We start from the raw sequence: 27389 nt of genomic DNA on the forward strand, positions 1-27389 counted from the left end.
TATTTGCATAATATAAGTGGAAAGTCAGACATCAGCAAGACCTGGCAATGGCTTAAGAATGGCAACTTGAAGAAAGCAACAGAGGGTTTAATACTGGCTGCACAAGAACAGGCACTAAGAACAAATGCAATAAGAGCAAAAGTAGAAAAATCCACAACAAACAGAAAGTGCCGCCTTTGTAAAGAAGCAGATGAAACAGTGGACCACCTAATCAGCTGTTGCAAAAAGATTGCACAGACTGACTACAAACAAAGGCATGACAAGGTAGCAGGGATGATACACTGGAACATCTGCAAAAAATACAAGCTACCTGTAGCCAAACATTGGTGGGACCATAAAATTGAAAAAGCTGAAGAAAATGAAGATGTAAAAATATTATGGGACTTCCGACTACAAACAGACAAACATCTGCCACACAATACACCAGATATAACTGTAGTCGAGAAGAAAGAAAAACAAGTCAAAATAATCGACATAGCAATACCAGGGGATAGCAGAATAGAAGAAAAAGAAATAGAAAAAATCACCAAATACAAAGATCTACAAATTGAAATTGAAAGGCTGTGGCAGAAAAAGACCCAAATAATCCCAGTGGTCATTGGCGCCCTGGGTGCAGTTCCAAAAGTCCTTGAAGAGCACCTCAACACCATAGGGTCACAGAAATCACCATCAGACAATTACAAAAAGCAACTTTACTGGGAACAGCCTATATTCTGCGATGATATCTATAACAACAACAACATTGACAACAAAATTCAGCCATCCTAGGTCCTTGGGAAGGACTCGATGTCTGGATAAAACGAACCAGTCAATAACACCTGTCTGACTGTGTAAACAAGAAATAATAATAATAATTTACTCAGTGTTACTCACTGCAGCAACCCACTCTAATCTGAATGCTGTCTAGACATTAGACAGAATTTGAGATTTTTATAGTCAGGGAGATGGACTTCACTTGGGAGGCATGAACATCTTGTAGGTGGGTGTAGGTGGGGAGATCTGTAATTGTTTGGGTCCCTCTTTTTATAGCACCTATTAATAGCTCAGGTTGGGTGAAGTCTTATCAGGATTGGTCACCTGTACTTCTCCAATGTTGGTCCCACCCTGATCCATATGTCCAGGGTGATAATGCTCCTGTCTCCACAGCTGATACATGATAGTTCTTTCATATCTAGCCTTCCCATTCTTCCTGTTCCTTATGTTTCCCTAACATCCTTAGTTTATCTTTTGCTCCCTGTTGCCTTGTTTGGTTTCCTAACTTGAACATTCTGGAAGTACACTTTAAGTACACCATGGTACTTAAAAACCCACACAACCCACACACACATGTAATGTTTCAAGTTCTCCCTCACTTTGCTTGCAGATATTTTTCCATTGGGAATTCCCTGTTAAGTTCATCCTTCTATTCTTATACCCCAGTTTGGAAATCTGTTTGTTTGTTTGTTTGTTTGTTTGTTTTAAATCTGCCTGGGCTGTCCTTGGCTAACATATTCTACAGCCTCCTGTGCACGTGGTTGTGCAACCACACAGCGATTGGAAAAAACAGCCATGCAATCACACAACTCCCTTGTGCAATTTCATCATTCATGTAAGTGTGCACTTTCACAATAGCCATGAGGAAGACACAGCAGCACCTGTGGTGCACTAAACACATGTGGGATTCTGCGCAACATGCTAGCTGTCATGGATAAACGCAGCTCTGGACTAATCTGGCCTTCCTGCTTGATATGAGAGGAGCCATTTTTGTGCCAGAATTGCTTGGAAACTAAACAGCATAACCTTCGTGTCTACATGCCAATGATAAGAGACCAGTTTGGCCTCAATGAGAAGAAAGAACACAAATAACCAAAACAATATTTCTGTCTCCACTCGGAGGAACAACTCAAGGACTAATAAATTGGATAGTTCTGAATATTGGGAGAGTAGGTGGAATGAAAGTATTCTATTTAGGTGAAGGGTTCCAGAGCACACACAGAGAGACTTTAATCATGAGTTGACTGGGCATGTTAACAGCCACCTTTAGGGCTGGCTGAAGAAACTGACTTTTAGAAGATGCAAGCAGCAAGAGTGAGTGAGTTACCTGTTCCAAGATGGGGTCAGCCACTTTTGAGACTAGAAACAACAGCTTTGAATTGTTCTTGTTCTTTTTGCAAATGCTTTTTGAAATGCCAGGAAGAGCATTGCTTTTGTATGCAAGCTAGAGTTAGCCTTTTGGGGCCAAAATATTGATTCAAGTATCTTTTCAGATACTTGAAGGGGGGGCTCTTCAAGCCTTGATCATTTATTGCTTGTTTATTCTCAAAGAATATTGGTTTTAACTTATGCATTTATTTTGATGCAAGCCTTTTTTTGTGATGGGAAATTATTCTTTTGATGCAAGCCTTTTCAATGTAAACTTTTTCTTCTTTTCTAAAAAGAACCTTTTATACCAAACCTTTGTATTATAATGGTTATAGTAGATTTTGTTAGACCATAAATACTATGTAGAAAAGAGGGGAAAGAGTCTGTAAGATCGTCCACATGACCACTTTCACTGGGACTAGGAAGGGCTGAGGCAGGACACTACCTACTTTCCCTCACACGATCATCGCAGCTCCTGGCTTCCACTGCATTGCATGCCCACAAGACTAGCATGCGAGCTATCCTGGAGTGGTGAGGGCATAGGGGGAAAGCAGATGGTGTCCTCCCATATCCCACAATGCACCGTGCAAGGAGCATGGTGCATTGGAGGATTCTCCACTGTTGGGTGCTCCTTCTGCCTGGCTCTATGGAAGCTCAGACTGCAGTCAGCCTGAGCTTCCACACAACTGGGCAGAGAAGTAGGAGGGCATGCATGTGCTCTCCTACCTCACTTTTAGCCCAGGTACAAAGCCTGGGCTACCAAGCAGAGGAGCACCAGGATCAGGACCAATCCCAGCAGTTCTCAGTCTCACAACCAGCCCTACCTGGGCTACAGCTCCCCTACCCAGGTAGGGCTGGTCGTGAGAACGATCTCAACGCCTATAATATGTCCAAACAATACCCTAGCAATGTTCAGAGGGTGTTTGTTTTGCACTAGTGGGGTCTGACTGGGATAAACATAAGTTCCTGGCAGGTTGAGCCCCCACATACAAAAGAGTCTTATCTCAACACAGCCCTTATTATCCAGTGAAGCAAAATTCCTCTTACTGGTTATACTTCTTAACTCTATGCTACAAAGTCTCCGCCACCAGACAGCTACGTATGTAAGTGGGTGTCAGTCATGAATGATGGGTTTAATGTAACAAGTAGTTTCACCCTTCAAGGAACTGGATGGGTTTAGAGAGAAACCAATGGGTTCATACTACTTGGTGGTAGTGAAGCTCGTCATATCTTGGGAGGACAAGTGGAAGGAGTACAGTGACCAAAAGAAGGAGAAGTTGTGGCTTCTATTTTCATCCTTGAATGACTCAGCTATTTGTGGTAACAGAAATTGCTACTTGCTCAGATGACAACTTTGCCAAGACACACCAGAATCTGGGTTTATGAAAAGTGAGATCACAAACAGAATGGAAGGGATGCATGTGGTGGAACACAGGAACATAGGAAGCTGCCTTATACTGAGTCATACCTTTGGTCCATCTAGATCAGTATTGTCTACACAGACTGGCAGCAGCTTCTCCAAGGTTGCTGGCAGGAGTCTCTCTCAGCCCTATCTTGGAGATGACAGGGAGGGAACTTGGAACCTTCTGCATGGAAGCATGCTGGTGCTCTTCTCAGAGCAGCTCCATCCCCTAAGTGCTCACACATGTCTCCCATTCAAATGCAAACCAGGGAAGACCCTGCTTAGCAAATGGAACAATTCATGTTTGCTACCACAAGACCAGCTCTGGAGATAAGTGTATACTGAGTGCAGGGAATCTGTTGGAATCAGATGTATTGGATTAGTTCATCCACTCCCACAGAAGCCTCAAATTGCTATGCCCTCAGCCTAAGGAGGTGGAAGTAATTAAGGCATGGGAAATTGAATAGAAAATGGCTCAAACCATACATAGTGGTCACAAAGTGTGGGGCATTAGAACTTTCCACAGCCACACAGAGCAGCTGTGAGGAGATGCTGCCAAGAAGAAGTGATAGAAATGCAAGGAACATTTGTAGATACAAGCAGACCAGAGGAACTGCTAAACTAAGCAGAGAAGGCAAGAATCATGGGGGAAGAGGAACTAGAAGTTCTGTGAGCTCACCATGGTCAGGTGGCAGACCAAAATATTCCAGAGGAAGTGGCTGTTGCCAAGGATACAGGTATGCTAGATTATTTGAAGCATTAGCCAAGGGTGCAGGGGTGTAGCTATGATTTAGCAAAGGGGTTCAAAGAAGAGGTTCAGCTCCTGAGGGGGCCCCCCCAGCTCCACCCCTCCCTATTTTCTTCATTATCTTCCTCACTCTGAGGAGCTGCTGGAGAGAGAGGTGAACACAGGCCCCCTCTCCCTAGCTACTCCCATGCAAGGGTAAGATAGGTCCCCTCCCAGCAAAAAGCAAGCATCCTCTGAACGGGATCTAGAATCTATAGGCCTAAATACTTAGGCTGAATTGGTCTTATTTAATCCAGCCTCTAGGGCCATTTCCCGATGGAAATCTTGCATTGAACTGCCCACAGAATCAAAACTGAGCATCCACACTTGGCAGTTCTTGCACTAGTTTATCTCTTTGTTCTCTGTCTGTGCCAGGAGTAGAGTGTTAGACCTCATTGCGGGTTGGGGCTGCCTGGACCCTCCCTTGTCCCTCCCACTGCCCACTCACCCCCCAATGCTTATTGTGTGTGTGTGCAGAAAGCAACCCTGTCTGATACCCATGGAAGCTGGAATGGAAGACACAAACATCAGAAAATATTTGATGCAGGATTAAGCATCTCCTGCTATCTGGACATTGCTGCCACTTATTAATTAATCATTTCCTGATGTCCCATCCGATTGTTCCCCTTTCCTCCTACCCCATCATTCCCCTTTAATGACTCAGCTGCAATCCTATTCACTTTCTGGCAAGTAAGCCCTATGAACTTACTGGCCTACATGATGTGCAGTGTGACAGCTCTGTGTGCTGAGAGTGAGACCACCATCTCCTCATTTTTAAAAAAAAAAAAGTTATTGCTGCTTCTTCCATTACTGGAGGTGGGAAGTGAGTGATACAGCACAATGAGTGATACATTGTAATAGTGCTGAAACAACTCTCTGGTCTAGCATTAAATTCTCTAGTCTAGTCCCTAATAAGAAACCACTAATATGGTTATAACTTTTTTTTTCTTGACAGAATGGATGAAAGTTGCAAGAATGTTTGTTCCTTAGGAGGGCGTGATGTCACTCAAACTGCAAGCAGATGTGTGTGAGGTAATTCTGCAAAGATAGTCCTTAAAATTATCCTTAAAATGATCCTTAATATTATTGGGGTTCAACTCACCCCAAAACATTTAACTTTTTCTTTCACGCATGGTAGATCCTTCTGAGGCCATGATGCTCCCCCAGCCAATTTCAAAGAATTTGCTCCAGTGGCCTCCATTCTGGCACATTTTGGAGTCCACCATTTAAATTGCCATATTGGAGCACTAGGGATGGGACAATGCTTTTAAATAATAATAATAATAATAATAATAATAATAATAATAATAATAATAATAAACAACTCCACAGCCCTATTTCTTTCCACATAATACTCATGGTTCTCTTCACCATCACCACCACCACTTTTGGGGAGCAAGCCCCATTAACAGCATCTGAATAAATATGAACGAGAGCATAGTTTTATTTTAAAAATAGAGGGGAATATTATTATTTTTAAGGGAACTGTAACCTTAAATCTGAGTGATAGTGATATTTTTCTAGTAACACAGCTGCCAGTTTTCTTTTTCTTTTTTTACAGAAGTAGGATTAACTATAATGGATCTTAAAGACTGAAGGCTATTTATATTTTGTAATACAGTTTAAAATTTGGTTTTGTCTATGGATCAAATGGGTCCTTGATCAAATGGGATAAAGAACAATGGCATAAAGTTGCATATATCTATGTTGTCTAGAATTATCTTATTGTTTTTGTAGCATGTGTAAATTTGAAAATTTGTGAACATATTTATAATGGATCTTTTCATGTGTGTGTATGTGTGTGTGTGTGTCTATCTGAAAAATAAAGGATTTGAAAAAGGGAACTACCCTGAGGTGCAGAATTTGGGGGTGCATGCCCCTGGGAGCCAACCCTCCCATACAGGACCACCTAAGCAGAAAACCACTCCTCCTCAAGGTGCACAATGGTCCACTGACAGCTTTCCTCATCATGCAAACTTTTCCGATCACTTTCAAGTTAGAAAAAAATGACTTCTGAGAAGACATTGACATTCCACAGGAGTAGGGCTCCTTGCTCACAGATTGAGGATAATGTTGTATGGATGCTGCATAAAATAGCCTGTAAGAATCAGCATCCATGGTGGAGTAAATCTCCATGTGGAAGAGACCTAAGTCAGCTACCAGCCAAATCCAGAGGTGGGGGACCATAAAATCATATATTTAAGACCTTGGAGAGTCCACATGTTTCCTAAGGAACCCAGATTTATTATGTATAATATTTTATTACATTTATGTCTTGCTTTCCTTCCATCATGGAACAAGGTGGTATACATGGGGTTCCAAGGCAATCACCCATCCAGGCACTGACCAATGAAACCAAGACCTGCTTAGTGTGATGCAGAGCTTACTTATGCATCCAGTGCATGCCTCCAGACTGTGCATAGGACTGGCATGCCGCGTAAGCCTATTGTCCATTTCAGAATTAGCTGGAATTCTGGCAGTCTCCTGTGTTGTGAGAAATGACTACATTTCACAGTCTTGTACCTACCATGTTCTCTGCTTCTCCAGTCCAGTGTTCCCTCTCACAGGGACTCCCAAATGTTGACTACAACTCCCTTAATCTCCAAGCAAAGGCTATTGCAAGTGAGGATGCTGGGAGTTGTAGTAAACAACATCTGGGAATCCCTGTTAGAGGGAACACTGGTGTCAAGGTACACAAACTGTGTGCAAGAGAGAGTCCATGATAATACAGTAAGTATGGTGCACACTGAATGTGTGTTCACTGTATCTTCAGATGTCTCATTTATGCAACCCTGTTAATTAAGGGACCCTGGATCTCACTCTCTGTGGCTGACCGTCAGTGTCTAATGTCATGATTCCCCCTCCTGATGTAGCTGCCCCACTCCCCCTTTCAGGTTCTAATCCAAGACTTGTTATACTGATCACAGCTGATGCCCACATGTTCAGCCACTGCTAGACTTTTTGCCAATATATTGCTCAATCCGAAATAGAGATTAGTAGTTCCTGTTCTTAGTCTTTTGTGCCTACTAAGACAAAAGATCTGCCCTTGTGCAAGACCCACTTTTCATTTTTGGTTGGGAACATTTGACTCTTGATCTGTTGGAGAAGGATGGAGAAGTTTGTGCATTTCATCTTCTTTGTCTCCTTGTCAGGTATGAAATTAGAGTCCTTTAGTGTTGTATGGAAAGTTGATTAACAGGCTATATGAATAGATTATTGTCCAACATATCTTATGAATGGGTCAAGTAAGGTCTAAAACTGTTTTGCCCCAGTTGCTTTTCTCTCAATGGGGCTCCAAGACAGGAATTTGCTTACAACAGAACTAAAACAGCTGGGGAGAAATGGTTTCAAGGGAGAAAGCTGAGACCTGCTGCCCACCCATGGCTCTCATTGTCAGGCTTTATATGAATCCAGATTGACCAAGCTAGGTCATGCCGCTATAGTGTCTAGTTTGCCCTTGAGAGTTATTTAGACTAGAATAATTAATCAGCTGGTGTGCTTGCATTTGTGAGCCAGCCTGTACATACATTTTCATCTGAGCACCTTGTCTTTTACTCTGCAATATATTGTTTTTTAAAGTGATGACTGCTCATGCTGTTTCTCAGGTGCTTGTTGAGACTCCCTTTAGAGACATAGAGGCAGAAGGAGATTCCATGGATGATGAATCCTTCTTGTCATTTAAATAGAATAATATTGCATGATCCATGACATCCTAGTGCTGCCCAAAGTTTGTGTGTACATCCATACTTTCATTGTGTAGACGTTAGATGGGAATGAAGCCTTGGGCACAGATGAAATACTAAGCAGGACATACCTGGCTTTCATTGCACACAGGGCCAAACCACAAATCATGTGTCTTAGAGGAGTTTTCCAAAGTTCAGCAATATGAACATACAGGGTTCAGCCTCTGTCCATGTTCAATCATTCTCTGTGGCTTCTGTGCCAAAGAATGGAATATAAGTGGGTGCAAAGACAAACCTCAGTAGAATGGTTTAGGAGGTAGATAAAAAAAATTGTCTCCGTAGGACAGATTTAGGATTTGTGTTGTGTTGTATTGTTGGCAAAGTATCTTCATTGCTTTTCTGTTTCCTATCCTCAAATGAAGCAGTAGGAGGGCTATTCCATGCTATGACTGAGGCTCAAATTATACATGACATGCTGTCACATATATTTTCCCCTCTGGCCCTTTTTAAGTAATTTTGAGAAGCTGCAAGTTTAAGTTAAGGAACAGCAGTGAGGAAGGGCTGCTTAACCATTTCTCCTTCCATTTTTCTGCCCCTCCTTATTTGGGGAAAAAGATTCAAAATATCATTCAGATACAACACTGAAGCAATGCAAAATGCCACTCCACACATACCCCTCCCGCTTTGTTTTTCTTGCTTGCTTGCTTGCTTTTGTAATCATGCACTGATACAGATACTAGATCAGGGGGGCAGGGAGAGTCATATCTAGAATCTGCTGCTACCTGAAGCAACAGCTTCACATTGCTACATGACACAGCACACCATTTATTGCAGTTTACTAAATATATGTTCACACCAGTGCACCTTCCTTGCATATTCTGTTCTCTAACATGGTGTTCCTTGTTATTCCATGTGGCATGATATATATGTATGTTGTAACTTTGTTCACTATGTATACCTGCTTCCCACACTCACACAATTGGCAACTCAGGCCATTTCTCCCCACCCCATATACTGGAGTATGCTATTCCGGAGGCAGTATGTGTGACTGAAGCAATATCTAATGTAACATTATATGCCAGTTTTCCACACAAGATGCCCAAAGTGGTCTACAATTCAGCCACTCATTTTAGTATCTCATCTCCATTTATGCAGGAGACATGGAGAGGCAGTTTGGGTCATGTGAGTGGGTCACATGGGTCTGTGGATGGTATGGTTCCAATGCTTTAGTCTGGTCACCTCTTAATACAAGAATGGAAGAACGAAACACAAACCTTCTCTCTTTTCTAGAAATGTATACAATGGAGAATGTCACAGTGGTGCATGGTGTTGAAGGGGAGCCCATCTCCATCAACTGCACCTACAGCCCCAAGGAGAACCAGTGGAAAGAAAAGAGTTGGTGCAAGCACATCAGCACGGTGGAGTGTCAGCATATTGTCAGTGCCCGCCGTTTTTGGATGCCATTTCTCAAGAGGAGAAATGGCACCACTTCCATTGCCGACAACATCCAGAAGGGGATCCTCACAGTTACCATTAACCCACTCCAGAAACAGGATTCTGGTTTGTATCAGTGCAAGACAGAATTCTTGGGGACCATGAACACCCTGCACAAGGTGAAGGTGAAAGTTCTGACAGGTAGGTCTCTAGGCCTAAATCATCTACAAGTACTGCCTCTTAAATAGCCAGGAGGCTTTTCAGACCGCAGGCTTTTCCGCGGGTTTACCACGTGGCTTTACTGAGAGTTTGGGACATAATGCAAAAAGAGGGTATAAGGAGGATTGGGACTAGAGAGCATGCTCACAGTAGCCCTGTATGTACAATAACTTCTGAACACAGCTTTTTTCTTATCTCAGTCTGAAATTTTGGGCAGCTAAATTCCTTTGTTTTTGCCAGCAGGCATAGAGGAGACTGAGGCACCAGAGAAACCCAGAGTTAGGCACAGCATCTCCAGGTAATCTATATTTTTGTTTTTTAGAAAATACTTCACAAAGCATACAAATGCCTGAGGTTTATCCTGTCATTCAGGTCTGGAGAGAATGCAGGTTTGGCAATTTCTACCACACCCAAGCAAAGTAATAGAACATACAGCTGGAACTTTCCTTTTTTGGTGCCCACAGCAAATAATTAAGAATACATTACTAATTAAGGCTGATGGCAATAGAAGCCATAGCCTATAAGAGGCAGATAGCATGGAGAGGAGATGCCCATTGACTTACTAAAGGTATTGTGCAAATCATTCTGACCATCCATTATACCTCCTTATCTAGAACCCTGTTACCATGCGATTGGGATGTGCACGAACAAGTTCAGTGCTCCCGTTCCGGAGTGCCAGGCCTATTCGAACGCCGGCATTTGAGCCAGCTCAATGGGTGGCAGGGGATGCTTTTAACAAACAGGTAAGGAGCTCCTTGCCTGTTTGTTCGAGGTACCTCTCCTTGCCCCGCAAGGAATGCACAAACAGCTCATGCACATCCCTACCATGGGACACCAATTCCTTCTACTGTGGCACAGATTCACTATTAGAGATTTATGGGGGAAGAGCTGGTCTTGGGGTGATTGATTGATTGATTGATTGATTGATTGATTAAGTGCCATCAAGTCGGTGTAGACTATAGCAACCAGCTAGATAGATTTTCTCCAGGATTATCTGTCTTCAACTTGGCCTTTAAGGTCTCTCAGTGGTGCATTCATTGCTGTCGTAATCAAGTCCATCCACCTTGCTGCTGGCCGTCCTCTTCTTCTCTTTCCTTCAACTTTCCCCAGCATTATGGACTTCTCAAGGGAGCTGGGTGATCTTCACATAATGTGTCCAAAGTATGATCGTTTGAGCCTGGTCATTTGTGCCTGCATTTGTGCCAGGTTTGTTTTCCTGGCTGCCCGTGGTATCCTCAAAAGCCTTCTCCAGCACCAAAGTTCAAAAGCGTCAATGCTTTTTCTATCTTGCTTCTTCAAAGTCTAGCTTTCTCATCCATAGAGTGTCAAGGGGGTGGTGGAGAGATTGTCCGAACAATTCTAATCTTTCTAGGTATAGACACATCACAGCATCTAAAAATCTTCTCCAAGGCCTTCATTGCTACCCTACCCAAGTGCTAGTCTGAGGCATATTTCATGACTGCTGGATCCTTTACTGTTGATGGTAGATCCTAAAAGCCAGAAGCTATCCACCACTTCAATGCCTTCATTATCAATTCTGAGGCTGGTTGCTGTACCCCTTGTCATTAGTTTAGTCTTCTTTACATTTAGTTGTAGTCCCCTTTTTTTTTTTCCCCTGTGCTCCTTGACTTTCATTACTAGAGCTTGCAGATCATCTGCATTCTCAGCTATCGGAGTGGTGTCATCAGCGTAGTGCAGGTTATTGATGTTTCTTCCTCCAGCTTTAAAACCACACTGATCTTCTTCCAATCCAGCTTATCTCAGTATATGTTCAGCATATACGTTAAATAAATAAGGATAAAGTATACAGCCTTGTCTTACTCCTTTGCCAATCTAGAACCAGTCTGTTTCACCATGTTCCTTCTGGACTGTGGCTTCCATCCTCTGTATAGGTTTCTCATGAGAACAATGAGATGTTCTGGGATACCCATTTTCCTATGGATATTCTACAACTTTACATCGTCAACACAATCGAAGGTTTTTCTGTAGTCAACAAAGCACTTATTGACTTCTTTTTGATATTCTTTGGCATCATCCAGCATGCATCAGCAACAATGTCTCTTGTTCCTCGGCCTTTTCTGAAACCAGCTTGAACAGCCAACATTTCCCTTTCCACGTAGAGCTCTAATCTGCATTGGATGATCCTGAGGATTATTTTGCTAGCATGTGAAATTAAGGATATTTTGCGATGGTCTGCACAATCTGTTAAGTCTCCTTTCTTTCGGTAAGAAAGAAATTCTTTCTTTCTTGAGTATGTAGTCAGTCTATGGAAATGTAGACTGACCTCTTCCAATCTGTTGGCCACTCTGTCATTCTCTAAATTTGCTGGCATAGTTTGGTTAGAGCCTTGACTGATTCTCCTTCTGTTACCTGCTATATTTCTGTAGCTATTCCATCAATTCCTGTAGCCTTACGACTTGGTAATGACTGGAGTGCTGATCTAACTTCATCTTCCCATACTAGAGGTTCTTGCAAGTAGGGAATATCTTCTAGAGTATCTTGGATGTTGACGTTCCAGCTGTACAGAGTTTCAGTATACTCCTTCCATCTCTGTTTGGTCTTCTCTGAATCAGTTACTATCTGTCCTTTGGCATCCCTTAACATACCAATTTGTGATTAGAACCTCCTTCTGAGTTCAGAGATATTTTGGAAAACTTTCCTTGTTTTTCCATCCTCAAGGTCGTTACAGATGTGATTGTAGTAGTGCTCTTTGTCTATTCTAATAGCTTTCTGAAATTCCCTATTAAGTTCCTTCATGATGGCTTTGAGGTCATTCACACAACCGAAAACTGTGTTCTACCTGGGTTTGGGAACTGTGTGTACTCCCAATTTTTGATTGTGTGAAGCAAGGTTAGTGTCAGGGTCTGGCCAACTGCCAGGGAAGATCACGGGACAAAACGGAGCTGCTGCAACTGGATGCGGCTCAGAAAGTTCGTCTTGACCAGACTTGGCTGCTCGCTGTCGACACGGTGGTTGACAAATGTTGCTTTTCAGCAGTGAGTGGAAAGCTGGTGACATGATTTATAGTGCAAGCCGAGAGCTCCCAGCTGGCAGGAATTCAAGGCTTATCAGCCCTCTGCAAGAGGCATTTGCTCCTCCTAATAGTCTCTAATTGCGTCCTGCGTCTCATAATACGCCGCTGTTGTGGAGTCAGCGGGGGTAGATTGCAGAGCTCCTCTTCGGATTGGTCCTTCATGATTTCTGCTGTCAGGTTGTTGTACCTGTTCTGAATCATTAGCTGGATCTACCACAGCCGTTTCATGAACACTGACAGCCGGGCTCTGCCCCTCAGACACTTCTGCATCGGCTGGAAAGTTGACAGCTTCCCCTTCCTCCTCGCTGTCTGAGATCAAGGGCGTGACAGTTAGAGGAAAACCTGGGTAGCAGTGATTGTGTGGAAGCAAGGTAGGAGAAAAAGCCACCCAGGTTTTCCTCTAACCTTGCTTCCACACAATCAAAAATTGGGAGTACACACAGTTCCCAAACCCAGGTAGAACACAGTTTTCGATTGTGTGAATGACCTCTTTATCTTTCTTGACTGGCTTCTCTCCTCTTGTGGTAGCAAGCATGAATTATCCCCTTTGCTAAGTAGGGTCCAGCCTGGTTTGCATTTGAATGGGAGACATGCATGAGCACTGTAAGATATTCCCCTTAGGGGGTGGGGTCACCCTGGGAAGTGCTCCTGCATACTCCAAGTTTCCTCCCTGGCAGCATCTCAAGACAGGGCTGAGAGAGATTCCTGCCTGTGACCTTGGAGAAACTGCTGCCAGTCTGTGTAGACAATACTGCACTAGATGAACTCAGTATAAGGCAGCTTCCTGTGTTCCTAGTTCCTTCCTATGTACTAGGCATATATTCTTACATGGGTGAGTTACAGGCAGAAGTTTGACCTTGGTGGTGACCCATCTCCTTTCTGGAAAAGAGTGTTTCATATATTTGACAGGTAGAACACATGCTTTGCATGCAGAAGGTCCCAGGTTCTATTCCTGGCTGAATTAGGATCCTCAATAGCAAAGCTATAGCTGCTGCCAGCACTGTGCTAGGTGGCCTGGCTCACCTAACCCTTCCCTCGCACAATCTTTTTTTTAAAAAAGCCTTTTTCTCCTTGTGCAAGTTTCCAGTCATGAAATCCCATCAGGAGAAATTAAAAAGCAGTTTCAGAAGAGAGCATGTGGGGGGGTGGGGGTGGGGGAGAGCTATTTAAACACCCACACATCCCCATTTTGTAAGAATGTGGCAGCAATCCCATCCTGACACTCTGTTCTGATGCTATCATGTCCAATTTGGCCCTTACAGAGCCGAGTATTTCCAGTCTTGATAGGAAGACTTTCCACCCTCTGTTAGGCTCCCATGCAGAATGTAAATTCTTGGCAATGAAGGGGATTTTCGTCTTGCCAGAAGTAGTGTTAAACAAATACAACTTGACAGCAGCAACATTTTCAAGACACAATGAACTATGAAGAAAGGGGGAAGCGCCTCATAAATCTAACTAAGCTCGACATTCTTAACTTTTCTTCTCGAAGTGAATTTTGAGAGCCACATTCCACTTTCCATACAGTCTGATGGAGACGTAGCTCAGTGGCAGAGCATCTGCTTGGCATGTAGAAGATCCTAGGTTCAATCCCCAATATCTCCAGGGAGGGCTGGAAAAGACACCTGCCTGGAATTTTGGAGAGCTGCTGCCAGTCAATGCAGACAATTCTGAGCTAGATGGACCAATGGTCTGACTCAGTATAAGGCAGTTGCCTGTGTTCCTATGGCACTCCATGGAGTTCAAGGTGGCATTGCTAGGGTTCCCAGACAGTCACTCATTCAGGCACTGACTAGACCTGCTTATCAGGTGTCCTTATACCATTTCTTGGAATTGAGAGAAAGCCAGCTAAAGCTTGTAAAAAGTACTCCTTGCCAGCATTGCCAGGGAGTTATTCACACATGGCTTCATGCTTTGGGGTAAATTTTGAACGAAGCCACTTCGAACTGCACTCGCGGTATTGAGGGAAGGAGCCCTCCCCTCTGCTCTCGGATGTTGTTTTGAAACAAGTTCACATGGCATGCTCCGTGTTTTCCTTCTAACCAATGGGGCAGAGGGTAGAGAGAGAGAGCTTCCTTAAGAGCGATATCTGCATTTCTAAAGAGAACATCCCTCTTATCATGCTAATGATTCTAGTCAATGCCTCTCCCTATTTGCTCCAGAGTTTTCAGAAAAAGTAGATTAAACCAGCTTTTTAAAAATCCGGAAATACCTCGAGATAAGCTAGAATTTGCATCACAAAGCCCAATTTGTGGGTGGAGTGGGTCCAAGAATGTTGAAGGGACTTCGGGGTAGGTTTTAGGGATGAGCCTGAAAGTGCTTCGGCACCAGTGGGGGTGGTTCTTTAAGGGCGGGGAAGGGTGCACTCATGGGCGCATGCGCTATTGCTACTTCCGGCCACTTCCAGCCGATGGAAAGCTGCTGCCCCGAGGGGCTTGAAAATAACGGAGCGCCGGCAGGGAAAATGCGTCAGGAGAGGTGAGTGCACCCTCCCCCGCCCTTAAAGAAGCATCCCTGCCGGTGCCGAAATGCCGAACCCCACCCCCAGAGCTGAAATGTTTCGGAGGCCTTTATAATGGCCTCTGAAACATGTCGGGCTCAAGCCTAGTAAGTCTGGCTGGCGTGTGAATGCACACACTCTCCTGTGAAGTAGATTCAGGGTAGAGGCCCTGTGTGTAAAGCCTCCAGCTGAAACTCAAGCAACAAAAGAGGATCAAGGAGTATCCCAAGACTGCACACCTGCTCCTTCATGGGGAGTATGACCCCATCTAAAACATGATCCCCATCTAGTCACCTTGGGATGTATTGCACAAGGAAGACAGGATATTCAGTTGATTAAATAAATGACAAACTTCCAACCTTTTAAAGCCCAGTCTGTTGGCCATTCATGCCTCCATCTTGTCAGAACTTGTCAGGATTCAGTGACCATTTGTTATCCCAGATCCCTTGCTTCCTTTGGGGCATGACAGATAGACCCTGTGTGTGGCAGACAGAAATAAACAAAGGAAATGTCTGACACACACATACTAGTTAGAACTGGCTTCTTTATCAAATATGCTGGTTTCCAAAATTGAATTTAGGCATGGTAAAATAGTAACAGCCATGTGAGATAAACTCCGAATTATTACAGGGGTGTACTGAAAACTGTCTTATTTTTTTAAAAAAATATCTTCATACTGAATTGCATGTTTCATACTATTTTGCACTGATGACTTCCCAAAGCTCCCCATCAGAAGCTGGAATCAATCTCTGCTTCCTTGTGGCTGGATTTCTGAGTTTCAAACTGCTGGTTGCCGTACTAATCTTGATTGTTGCCAGGAGCAAGAAGAGCAGGACAGAGGAGCAGGATGGGATCACAGGACAAAATGAGCATGAGCTTTTCCCAATCACAGGTGATGTAGCTACTGACTGAGTGCAGAACTGTCTTGAGGAGTTTTTTTTACTACCTTAGGCAGAATAGGTTTGGGGCAGAACTGGTCAGGGTGAATGATCAGGTGAAAGGCCTCTCCATGCAAATCAAGCATGCACCCCCCACCCCACCCAATCCCCTTGTAAACGACAGGGATGCAGAACATGTTAGATGTAGCATGAGAGCCAAAATTTGCATGCTGTTTCCAACATAGTGAGTATCCCTGTGCTGCCCCAGGCAGCTACCGAGGCCAGGGGTTCTCAGCCTTGAGCCCCCAGATACCAAAGACCATTGCGGCTGGGGATGATGGAAGCCGAAGTCCAATAACATCTGCAGGCCCTAGTCTGAGAACCTTTGACCTCATCTACCTGTGTGATCAAGCTGGCCTTGAAGCAGTCCCTGAACTTGGTGGGGCCCCAAACCTCCTGCGACATTGTGGAATGCTGTGGTACAGGTTTAATCTCTTTAGGAAGCTGGTAACACTGAAAACAGTATAGGGACCCAGACGTCTCTGTTTTGTTTCCAGAATGGTTGGCACCTCTTCAGCTGTACTGCCCAGTGGCTACCTTACTCTACCTACTACTACTACCTACCTACTACCCAGTGGCTACCTACATTGCCAAGCCAGCCCTGACTGAGAGTTCATACCACAACCTTTTGTTTCCGCCCCACCCCCACCCCGGGGAATCCTGGAAACTGTAGTTTTCTGGGAATTTAGGTTAAAGAGCCCTTCTCGCTAGTTATACCTTTTGGACACAATTCCTGGCATTTCTAACTCAAGCATTTAAGTAATGAGTCAAAACCTCTGTGTTATGCAGGGGGCTTGCAGATCTCAAGTTCTTAAAATGATATGTTTAGGAGGAGTTGTTATTTGTTTCTGAGTTTCCAGGAAACACTGCTATTTAATTTTTAATTTTTCCTCTATGTTGGCGGATTGTGGCTGTTTTGTTTTTTGTTTGTTTTTTAAATTTGATTTCTATACCACCCTTCCAAAAATGGCTCGGGGCAGTTTACATTAAAATAAAAACAATATAAATCCGATTAACATTTAAAACAGTTTTAAAACCCTGGAAAACCAGGCCAAACATTTACAGCTTAAAAGCAGTTTAAAAACCCTGGAAGGCCAGGCCAAACAGGTCTTAAGTGCTCTCCTGAAGGCCAGTAATGAATTCAGATTACGGATTTCTGCAGGGAGAAACCCTACAGAATTGCAGGATTTTGTAAAGGCAATATATTTAGAGTATGTGAAATATAGAGGGGGACCTCGTGTAGCAATGGCAATGATAAGCTTTATTTCTTTTCTTTTCTTTTCAATATTTTTATTATTTTATCTATAATATAAACAGAAAAACAAAAGAGAAATAGAAAAAATAGATCAAATGACTCAATTACAATGATTCTCATTACAATCTGTATACTTTCACCTGAATTCTTCACACCTGCTGAATTCTTTGCTGTTGTCTTATTTCATTTGATTTCTAGCTGCCTCATATGCCTATTTCTGTTTCCAGAATAACAAGAAAAGGCTGGTGTAATTGGAGGTGATAGAAAGAAGGAAAAGAACAAGCAAAACTTCACAGCTAGGTGCATGGAAGTTGCTCCAACGGATAGAGAGAGGATGAGAAAGAGACCTGCTTGCTTCGTTGTGTGTCCTCAACCCACCCTTGCTCAACACAAGAATCGCTGCACTTCCACTTGCAAAGCCAGGTTTTGCTAGCAAGATAAACAAAAATCACTTTGCTGTGGAGTGCCAGACTGATGCTGTGTGTAGAGGCACTTTTAACCATACTAGATCTTGTGAACATTCTACAGAGCATAACAATGACTGTAGTATATCACCTTTCTGCTCTTTTCTTTGCAAAGAATGTACAGCAATAATAAAATACATCAAAGGCCGTCACTAAATATACATTACAATAAGAATGAATACACACACATCGGTAGATTTATTTTGAACCATTATTTATTCCTTCTTGATTACTGACTGAGTTGTATTTCAAGTCTTATGAATGACCCTTTGTGGATCATCCTTCTTACGACATGAATTTGCACCTGGAGTGCATTTTTAACCTTTCCTCGGTACAATGTTTATACTTACAAATTCCCCCAATGATAATTTTCTTTGTAGATATTGATATTGACTTGAATGAGACTTGCAAGGCACTGTACAAGAACTAAAAATAACACAGGCCCTGCCAACAGGTTCACAATTAAAAGGAAGTCAACTAAAATGGAAGGCAATGGCAGCACACACAAAAATGGGGGGGGGGGGGGGGACAGAAGGGCCAAAGTGAAATTCTGGGTGGGCAAGCTGTGTCCAACATATTCAATTTATGAAACAGAAATGCGGGGGGGGGGCAAACTGCTTGTCTGAGGAAGTGCTCCCCCCACCCCGGAAGCCACCCTTGAGGGAAGAAGAATCAATTGGGAAAAGCCAGAGTGAACTGTCTTTTGCCCTCCATTGCACACAGAGTTGCTGACCACTGATGGAGTCCAAGAGGGAAAGGGCTGGATTGCAGCTGAGCCAGACAGGCCAATGGAAAGAGCCTTGCTTTCTCCCTAGGCAAATATTTAAGGATAGCTCAATTTTGTTATAGCATGAAGGCAGCTAGGAAAATTAGTATAATGCTGTTGACTTTGGGTTGTGTGCTCTCTAAGCAATGTCCTTCCATTGCTTCAAAATCCAAAAACAGCTGTTTTTTCTATTTAAAAAAATGCAGATCTGTGTGCAATTCGAACTAACTAAATCAGCTCTTTCAACCCTATCTTTATTAACTTGCAGAAGTTTTCTTGCAGTGTGTTCTGATATGATTCATCCTGTCTGGTTGGCCTGTGAGGAAGCACAGGGCAGGGGTGTAGCTAGGTTGCTCTAGGACAAAGAGGGGAGATTGTCTCCTGTCCCCACAGCTCTCTGCTTTTTTCTTTGGAGAGGGAGGAGGGATAATGTGAAGAGCAAGCTGTCATTCAGCTGGTGAACCCTCTCTTCCCTCAGGGGCCTAGGGACATTTGTCCCCTCTTGTTCAATTATAGCTACACCCCTGGGGAAGCAACACATTGGGCTAGATAGTCCTTTGAACTGTTCCAGCAGGATTCTTATAGTTTTATGAAGCTGCTTCCAAAACACAAGGCTTTGGGACTTGGGGGGTGTTTGATCTCAATTCAGGCTGCAAAGGTCAATCTCCTAGTTGCACAACTTGCTTGCTACAAAAATAGGACAGCATAGCTGCCACCCTTTGCAGTGGTTTTTTCTTCCTTCCCTTTGCAATGTCATCCATCGCCTCACAAGACACAAACAGAGCTCATTGAACAATGGAAATTTTAACTACTGGATATTCTAAAAGATTACATACACTAAGCACTAAGCCGGGAGCCAAGACTGTAGGGGCCTAGCCCCCACCCTGCCCAGTGGTATTCCTGCTTTTGTTGTTTTTTAAAAAGTCTCTCTAACATTTATTTGTGACGATATAAGGAAAAGCATGCAAAAGGCTTTGCTCACTAAGCAGATCAGTTAAATAACTTTAAACATAAGGCTACATTATGGTCTGGTTCTTCTATAGTGATTCTCCACCCCATAAGGCCCTCACCACACAATTTCTGGCAATAGGCCTGATAGCCAAATTGTATGTTATTTGGTATCTGGGTGGGGATAATTTTGCCCAGAATGTATATCGGTACACACATAGGGCTCCCATATGGAAAAGAGGACAGATCTGCTATGCCTGTAATAAATGCACAGAAGAGGGAATTTCAGCAAGTGCAGCTTTCCTTTTTTCTGCATGACAAGGCATACCTGCTGAAATCCCTCTTCTGTGCATCTCATAAAGGAACAGGAGACCTGTCCTCTCTTCCATATGGCAGCCCTATGCATACATTCTACATTTGTTGACATGAGTTGTTGGGTACCAATACTCTGCTCGTCATCTTGTTTTTTAACAATGTTACTTACTTCAATATTTGGGGAGTTAATGGGAGAAAGAAGATCCACCCTCAGTATTAACCACCCCAAATCCACACAATCTCCTGTAAAGTTATTGGGTCCTTATAGCCAACAAGGAATCAGGATTATCAAAACAAATAACAAACAAAACAAAACAAAACAGATTGAATCCAGAGAGCAACAAAACATGTGGCAAAGAAGTTTCAGGGTTTTCCCTAACTGAATAAACTGTAGGGGATTTAAAGTAAAGTGTGCCATCAAGTCGGTGTCAACTCCTGGTGACCACAGAGCCATGTGGTTTTCTTTTGTAGAATACAGGAGGGGTTTACCATTGTCTCCTCCTGCACGGTATGAGATGATGCTTTTCAGCATCTTCCTATATCGCTGCTGCCTGATAGAGTGTGGGGAAAATACCAGAAGGGATTCAGTCCGGCAACCTCTGGCTTGCTAGTCAAGGCATTTCCCACTGCGCCATTAGGTGGCTGTAGGGGATGTAGAATGTGTCATTAAATTATTGACTGCCTTGATGCACAGGCTAACAAAGCGGTAGGTCTCTGTATGGGGTTGCAGCGAACCCACAATTCACAAGATACATCCCAATGCTTTCAAAACCTAGCAGCTGCAGAAGCAGTATCACCATTTTTATCCCCATTGTGACAAATGGGGATAAATCCAGTAACACTGCTTCCTCAGCCACAGAGTTTTAAAAGCACTGAGGCTTCACTTGCAGCTTTGCTGCAGCCCCACACAGAGACTTACAGATCCATTAGAATGTACATCATGACTGGTACCTTGTCTTTGGTACACTTGATTAATGTCCCATTTCAAGGAATGCCTCTGAATTCTCTCTCTACTCCTCCTACATTCAAACCACACACACATAAAAGCCATACTGGCATGGAATGTGGATAAAACAAATAGAATGGGCCTCATCAGTGATTAGCCAGACCAGTGCCTTGCCTTTCAGGACACATCTGGATAGCATGGCAACAGAACGTCTTTCAAGGATCTTCCCACAACTCCCAACCAACACTGCTGATCTGGAATAAGTGGCAGTGACAAAGGGAATGTGCTTCCTTTCTGCAAGGAAAAGCTGACATGAACTGCTGTGTGCTGTGATCTGAATTATATTTAGCTAGAGGATGGAGCAATTCTCAGGACTCCTGCTAATACTGATGCTATCAGGTAAGGCACAGAAAGATTCCTTCATGATCCTCAATATAGAACATACTAGTATTGTGATGAATTTATCATATAAGGAAATTGTGGCTCTCTGCCCTGCCAATTATAAGGTTTACGATTCCCAAACTGCTTCTCAGTCTTTCATTATTGTTTTAATTGTGGATGTTTGTTATTGCTGTATTATGCTGTTTTAACTTATTTCTGCATGCTATCTTAGGGGCCCTTTTGAAGGTCAAAAGGTGGAGTGTATCTTAATTAATATATAAATATTTTTTTTACTAACAATTTATTAAACATACATTTCCATAATAGAGAATTCAAAATAATACACAGAGTACAAGAAAACAGCAACAACAACAATAATACACTAGCAGGGCCGGGCACAGCGCCTCTGCGCCTCTAGTTCTCCCCCTGCCCACCGCCTTTTTCTTTCCCCGCCCTCCCACAGGCACTGTTTTCTTTCCCGCCTGCCAGCAAAGTTTTCTTTCCTGACCACTGTCATTTTCTCCCCATACACACACACACTGCCACTGCCGTTTTGTTTCTCACCTCGCCCACAAGCCTGTCCACCGGCTCTCACCCTGCCGGCAGCTCGCTCACAAACTCTCGCGAGAGCTGCCACACAAGGGATTAGCGATGGATACACCTTAGAGAAATATAGAGAGAGATTCTTACCCTTACTCTCCCATCTTATAACTGTTTCCTCAAATCATACATACATTTTAAACCCACATCTAATACACAAACACATAAAAACCCAAATATCAATACCATTCACCTCCACATAAAACAAAAGAATAACAATATGGAGAGAGGGAGAGAGAAGCTCTAATTATAGGTCAGAAAGCATCAGTTTCTACATAAGAACCATCAAAACTCTAAGAAATGCTTCCAAATTCCTTGGAATACTTCATTACTTCCTTTCTTAAAATAAACAATTTTTTTCAAATGCTGACAAGATTAGTAAATCAGTTATCCACTGCTCCACCTCAGAAGATGCTTTTATTTTTTCAGCTGTGAAATATTAAATTCGTTGCCAATATCAAAGCTTGAGGAAGCCATGCTTTTTCATGTTTGGACTATTTCCATTCACTTGGAATAATCCCTAGTATTATGATTTCTAAATATAGCCAGAATGTGCTTTTAGAATTATCACTTTTGTTAACTGTGAACAAGCTATGGATCCCCCCCCCTTTTTTTTAAAGTCATAGCTAGAGACTGTTGAAATCAATGAGACAAGTTAGACATGATTAAACTAAGTCCCATTAATTTCAGTGGCCAACATGATGTATCAGCGATGTATCAGGGCAGGACTGCTGCAGCGATGTATCAGGACATCCCAGCGATGTATCAGGGCAGGACTGCTGCAGACGCATAAGGCAATCTCTACATAGTTGAGGATGGGTTGTTGGGGTTGTTGCACAAGAGCCTGTCTTGTGGTAGCAAGCATGAATTGTCCCCTTTGCTAAGTAGAGTCCACCCTAGTTTGCATTTGAATGGGAGACTATATGTGTGAGCACTGTAAGATATTCTCTTTAGGGGATGGGGCCACTCTAAGAGCATCCAAGTTCCTTGCCTGGCATCTCCAAGATAGGGCTGAGAGAGACTCCTGTCTGCAACCTTGGAGAAGCCGCTGCCAGTCTGGCGTGACAATACTGAGCTAGATGACTCCATATAAGGCAGCTTCCTATGTATTAAAGCAGCATGTCACAGTTACTCTCATTCGCCAAGTAACTGTGGTGATGCTGCTTGAGCAACCATTCATCTTCAATGGTGTTGGAGCTGCCTTATGTGTTGGTGGCAGCCCCAGTGTGGTTCACAGCATCACTGAAATGCTGTGCATTGTGTCAGCCAATGGGATTTAGTCCTGACTGGATGCTTTTGTCATTTATAGAATCCCAGTAATTAACCAGGAGAAAGCTATATGACAATAATAGCTAGATCATATTTCCTTCGTGCAAAAGGCTGATCACCACCACCATTTGATTTGATGGACCAAAACATTACAGTTTACCTATTCCATACCCATTCAGTTGTTCATACTATGGCAGTGAAGGCTGGACAATACAAACTGTATGGCGAGAGAAAGGCTGTATGTGTGCGTAATATGAATGGAAAGGGGGCTCTTGTATTGCTGTAGCCTACAGCCTGTAGGGAAAGCAGTTCATTAAGCTGCCAACAGAAAACCTAGGATGGCAATCACCTGCCTCCCATGCATCAAAGGCAGTGAATCAAGTTGAAATCATTCCATTCAAAAGTATTGTATTGATGGTGAGATAGTGTATAAAGGTAAAGTGTGCCATCGAGTCTGGGTCGACTCCTGCCGGCCACAGAGCCCTGTGGTTTTCTTTGGTAGAATACAGGAGTGGTTTGCCATTGCCATCTCTCACACAATATGAGGTGGTGTTTTTCAGTATCTTCCTATATTTCTGCTGCCCAATATAGTCTGGGAAACATACCAGTGGGGATTCAAACCGGCAACCTCTGGCTTGCTAGTCAAGTCATTTCCCCGCTGTGCCATTAGGTGGCTTCTGAGTTAGTGTATACGTGATGGGTATAGATAGAAGATGCAATATGCCCAGTGCCAAAGTACAGTATATTGGAAAGACAGATTCCTAAGATATCTGCCAAGAACAGAAGTGAAGAAAGAGTAGATCCTGCTGTGCCTAAACTGCATGGCTGGGACCTGAAACCCTTAATAACAGAAACAAGGGTTTCAGGTCCCAGCCATACAGTGTCATTATCAGTTCCTCAGATCATATACATCTAATTAATTAATTGATTAATTAATAATCAGTGGCAAGTTCACTATAACTCAGCCATCTGTTTCATCTCATTATCTGATAGGAATCTATATAGGTCTCTGATCAAAAGAAGTGTCTGACTCATAGAATCTGTTGAAAGAGACAGTGACACATAGGATATGTCCAAACTGCAGCATCTTATGCTTATGTCAGCACAAGAATACTATATTAGGGTCATGAAAAGCCATCATAGTAGGACTCCTGCTGTATGGACCAGGGGTGTTGCTACACTCCCAAAGGATCCTGGGCCAGACCCAGATTGTTGCAGCACCACAGGCACCACAACATCTTTTGTAACCTCCGGTGCAGGGGGCAGCCTTAATTGTTGTTGCTGCTTGCCGCCACTTGCTTTACCTCTGGGAGAGGGGGGAGGGCTGGCATCCATCGCTGCTACCACCGCCAGAATGACAACAGTAGAACTAACATCGCACCACTGCCAGTGTGTGAAAAGACGGCCTAGAAGTGGCACCTGCATACCTGCACCACTTCCCTGCTCACATTTAGCACACTGGTGATGTACTGTTTAGCTTCTCCGCCACCATCCTGGTGCCGGTAGTGGAGGAGTGAAAGAAGGCAAGAGGTGAGGTGCAAGGCAGAGGACAGCCAGGGTACCCCAACAAATATTGGGCGCCTATGCCCCAGTGCCCCCCAACACCCACAACACGGCTATGGACTGCATAGGCCATTCTACTGCTATGGACTATAGGCCATGTTAGTCCCATGTTGTTCTTCTGTTCTTATGAGGTCTGGATAGATAGGGAACAATCACTGACATACAGCGCAGCAAAATGTGGGCAGTTGAGCACCACTTGTACTGCTGCATCTAAGCCCTGTCAACGTTGTTATGGAACAGCCCTGGTCCACTGTGAGTTAAAGATGCGTGATGCCCTGGCACAACGTGACATCAGTTTTTTCCAGTAGATGTCATGTTGCATAATTATGCTTGCACAACTCTAAATCACAGTGGAACAGGTTGTGGCACCCTGACTGCATGAGAGGGGAAGGGTGGCATTATTTGCCTGATGAGCCTCCTTCACGGAGAGTTGTGTGGGAGGGATTTAAGGCAATCTAGCCCTCCTCTCAGTACCGGCTTCTTCAAAACCTGCCCTTGCTTCAGAGGCCAGAGGTCTTCCCTCCAGTCAGTCATCCTCATCACTGAACACTGCTTGCCTAAATAGCCTTGAACCATCCACACAGTATTTTTATTTCTACTGGTCAGCGACCATAATACAGATTCTGTCTGTCAGTCCACACAGCTTCTTAAAGCCCTGTCCTTCTTTACTGCCATTTCCTGATCCTTTCCCTTTCCCTAGTGCCAGACACAAGAATCATTTTCTTCCTTGCCTAGTGCGCTCATGCCTCCAGTCTCTCCTGGCCCTGCCTCTCCTCCCCTCCCCTGCCTCTGCCATTAGAATGCATCAGGGCTGGCGTTCTTTCAGGCGGCTCCCAATGTGATTTGGCTCAGTCATGTAGGGAGGCTGAAGGAGGCCCGTGTGCGGCCACCGCAGCCCCCTGGCCCCACTCCTCGTGTCTGACATCAGACGCAGGGGCCAGGCTAGCCACACCACCACATCTGATGTCAGACGCGGGGGACGTGGTCTCTCTCCCAAATGGGGCCGTGCGGCCCTGTTTGGAAGGGAGATCAGCCCGTGCTGTATTGGGCAGCATAGGCCAGCGCGACTCTCCCTGTAAAGGCAGGGAGAGCTGTTCCGGCCGCACTGCCAATGCAGCACCAGCCAATCTCTTTCCTAAATGGGACCACGCAGCCCCATTTAGGAGGGAGATCGATCAGCCCTGCTGCGTTGGCAGCGGGACCAGACCGGGATCTCCCTGCCTTTAAGGCAGATAGAGTCACTCCAGCCACGCTACCAATGTAGCGCAGGCTGATTTCGGCTCCAAACAGGGCTGCACGGCCCTGTTTGGGACCGAAATAACGCCCCCCCCCCCGGCGTCAGATGTGGGAGCGTGTATGGGGCTTCGCTCACGAGCCCTGATTGGTGGCGGCCCAGGTTCTTTGAACCCATTCACCCAATGGTGGCTCTGCCCCTGGTTTGGCTTCTTTTCTGGGTTCATTGTTGCTGGCCCCTGCAGCTAACTTTGCCTATGGGGTGGGAGAGGCATCCTGACACAGGGCTGTTCCACAACAGCACAGGTGGGGTTTAGACACATGTAGCAGCAGTGTTCAACCACCCCTGTTTTGCTGCACTATGACAGTCAGCATATCTGGAGCATCCATGGATTCTCAGATTAAAAGCATTTACAACAATTTAAAAACCCTGGAAGGCCTAACAAATAGGTTTTGAGGGCTCTCCAGAAGGCTACTAAATGCATATTCTACCATTACTAGGCCTGTGCCACCCATTTTCAGTTCCAATTTTGAAATCAGCTATCAGTTTGGTTAATCTATTTATCAAAATGGTTTTATTTGACAATTACATATAATTGCATATATATTTTACTCTTCTCGTCCAGGTCCTTTTGTACCTAGTAGGACTCTCTCAGCTCCAACATCTAGGATTTATTCCTTCAAAAGTTCCAACAAGACAGGAAGGACAACAGAAGTGGTGACAATGATGCAAGGAGGGTCTCTCAACATATTGGACTTCTGTACCCACGACTATCCACAGGGACAGAAGGTCTGGTGCAAAGGAGAAGAGTTGAAAGAATGTGACCTTAAAGCACCTCAAAGCCTCTTAGAATCAGGATGGAACTATCTAACTACTGACTCAAGCCCAAAAGTAATACTGAATAATTCAGGAAATGACTGCGTATCTATATCCATGTCAGCTCTCCAAGTAGAAGATTCGGGGACATATTGGTTTGGGATTCTTTATGAAAGAACTATTGCCCTTTTAAGAAATATCAATGTGATGGTTCATGAAGGTGAGTATTTGTGAATTAAGTTATTTCACATACCAAAGGAGTTCCTGGGGTAACTCAGGACCAGGGCCAGCTGTAGATTTCAGGGGGCACTAGATTTCATAGGGCTCCAGAGTCCCCAGCTACCAGGATAGGTCCCCACTATGGTTCATGGTGGAGTTTTCCTTGACAGATGAGCTTGGAGAGAGGATGTGATGATGGGGCATCTCTTATCTGAGATTTGCTCCTCCACCATCATATGCAGGTTATGGGCAAAACGGTAAATTCAAGAATTAGAACTGGGACCTTCTGAAGGTCCTGACCTCTCAGACACTGTTTGAGGAGGCTAAACCCTGACATCAGCCCTCTGCAGGTCCAATCTACATATTGTGACCTCCCTGGCACAGCTCCACTTGGAACTGCAGTTAGTTGCTCTTATGGCTGAAGACTTTTCCATATAGAGAAGTTACGTGTCAGGAAGATGGTTTTACTGGCCAAGCCTCTAAATGATGTGCGCATCT

The 27389-nt window shown here is 43.9% G+C and overlaps 1 protein-coding gene across 4 annotated transcripts; it reads left to right on the plus strand.

The window, feature by feature from the left end:
- Positions 1 to 4165: 4165 nt before the first annotated feature.
- On the plus strand, positions 4166 to 17982 carry LOC128324355 (triggering receptor expressed on myeloid cells 2-like). Of its 4 annotated transcripts, XM_053248834.1 has the most exons (6): positions 4166 to 4260; positions 5266 to 5342; positions 9284 to 9628; positions 9887 to 9944; positions 15900 to 16069; positions 17598 to 17982. In XM_053248834.1, the coding sequence occupies exons 3-6, from the start codon at positions 9286 to 9288 to the stop codon at positions 17600 to 17602; spliced, it is 576 nt and encodes a 191-aa protein (XP_053104809.1). In that variant the 5' UTR covers positions 4166 to 4260; positions 5266 to 5342; positions 9284 to 9285; the 3' UTR covers positions 17603 to 17982. The 4 variants fall into 4 exon arrangements, with proteins under 4 accessions (XP_053104809.1, XP_053104807.1, XP_053104808.1 ...); XM_053248832.1 differs by lacking the exons at positions 4166 to 4260; positions 5266 to 5342 and adding an exon at positions 7349 to 7462; XM_053248833.1 differs by lacking the exons at positions 4166 to 4260; positions 5266 to 5342 and adding an exon at positions 7349 to 7462 and having other exon boundaries at positions 9890 to 9944.
- Positions 17983 to 27389: the final 9407 nt, after the last annotated feature.

This window comes from Hemicordylus capensis, chromosome 4, assembly GCF_027244095.1.
Source record: "Hemicordylus capensis ecotype Gifberg chromosome 4, rHemCap1.1.pri, whole genome shotgun sequence".
NCBI lineage: Eukaryota > Metazoa > Chordata > Lepidosauria > Squamata > Cordylidae > Hemicordylus > Hemicordylus capensis.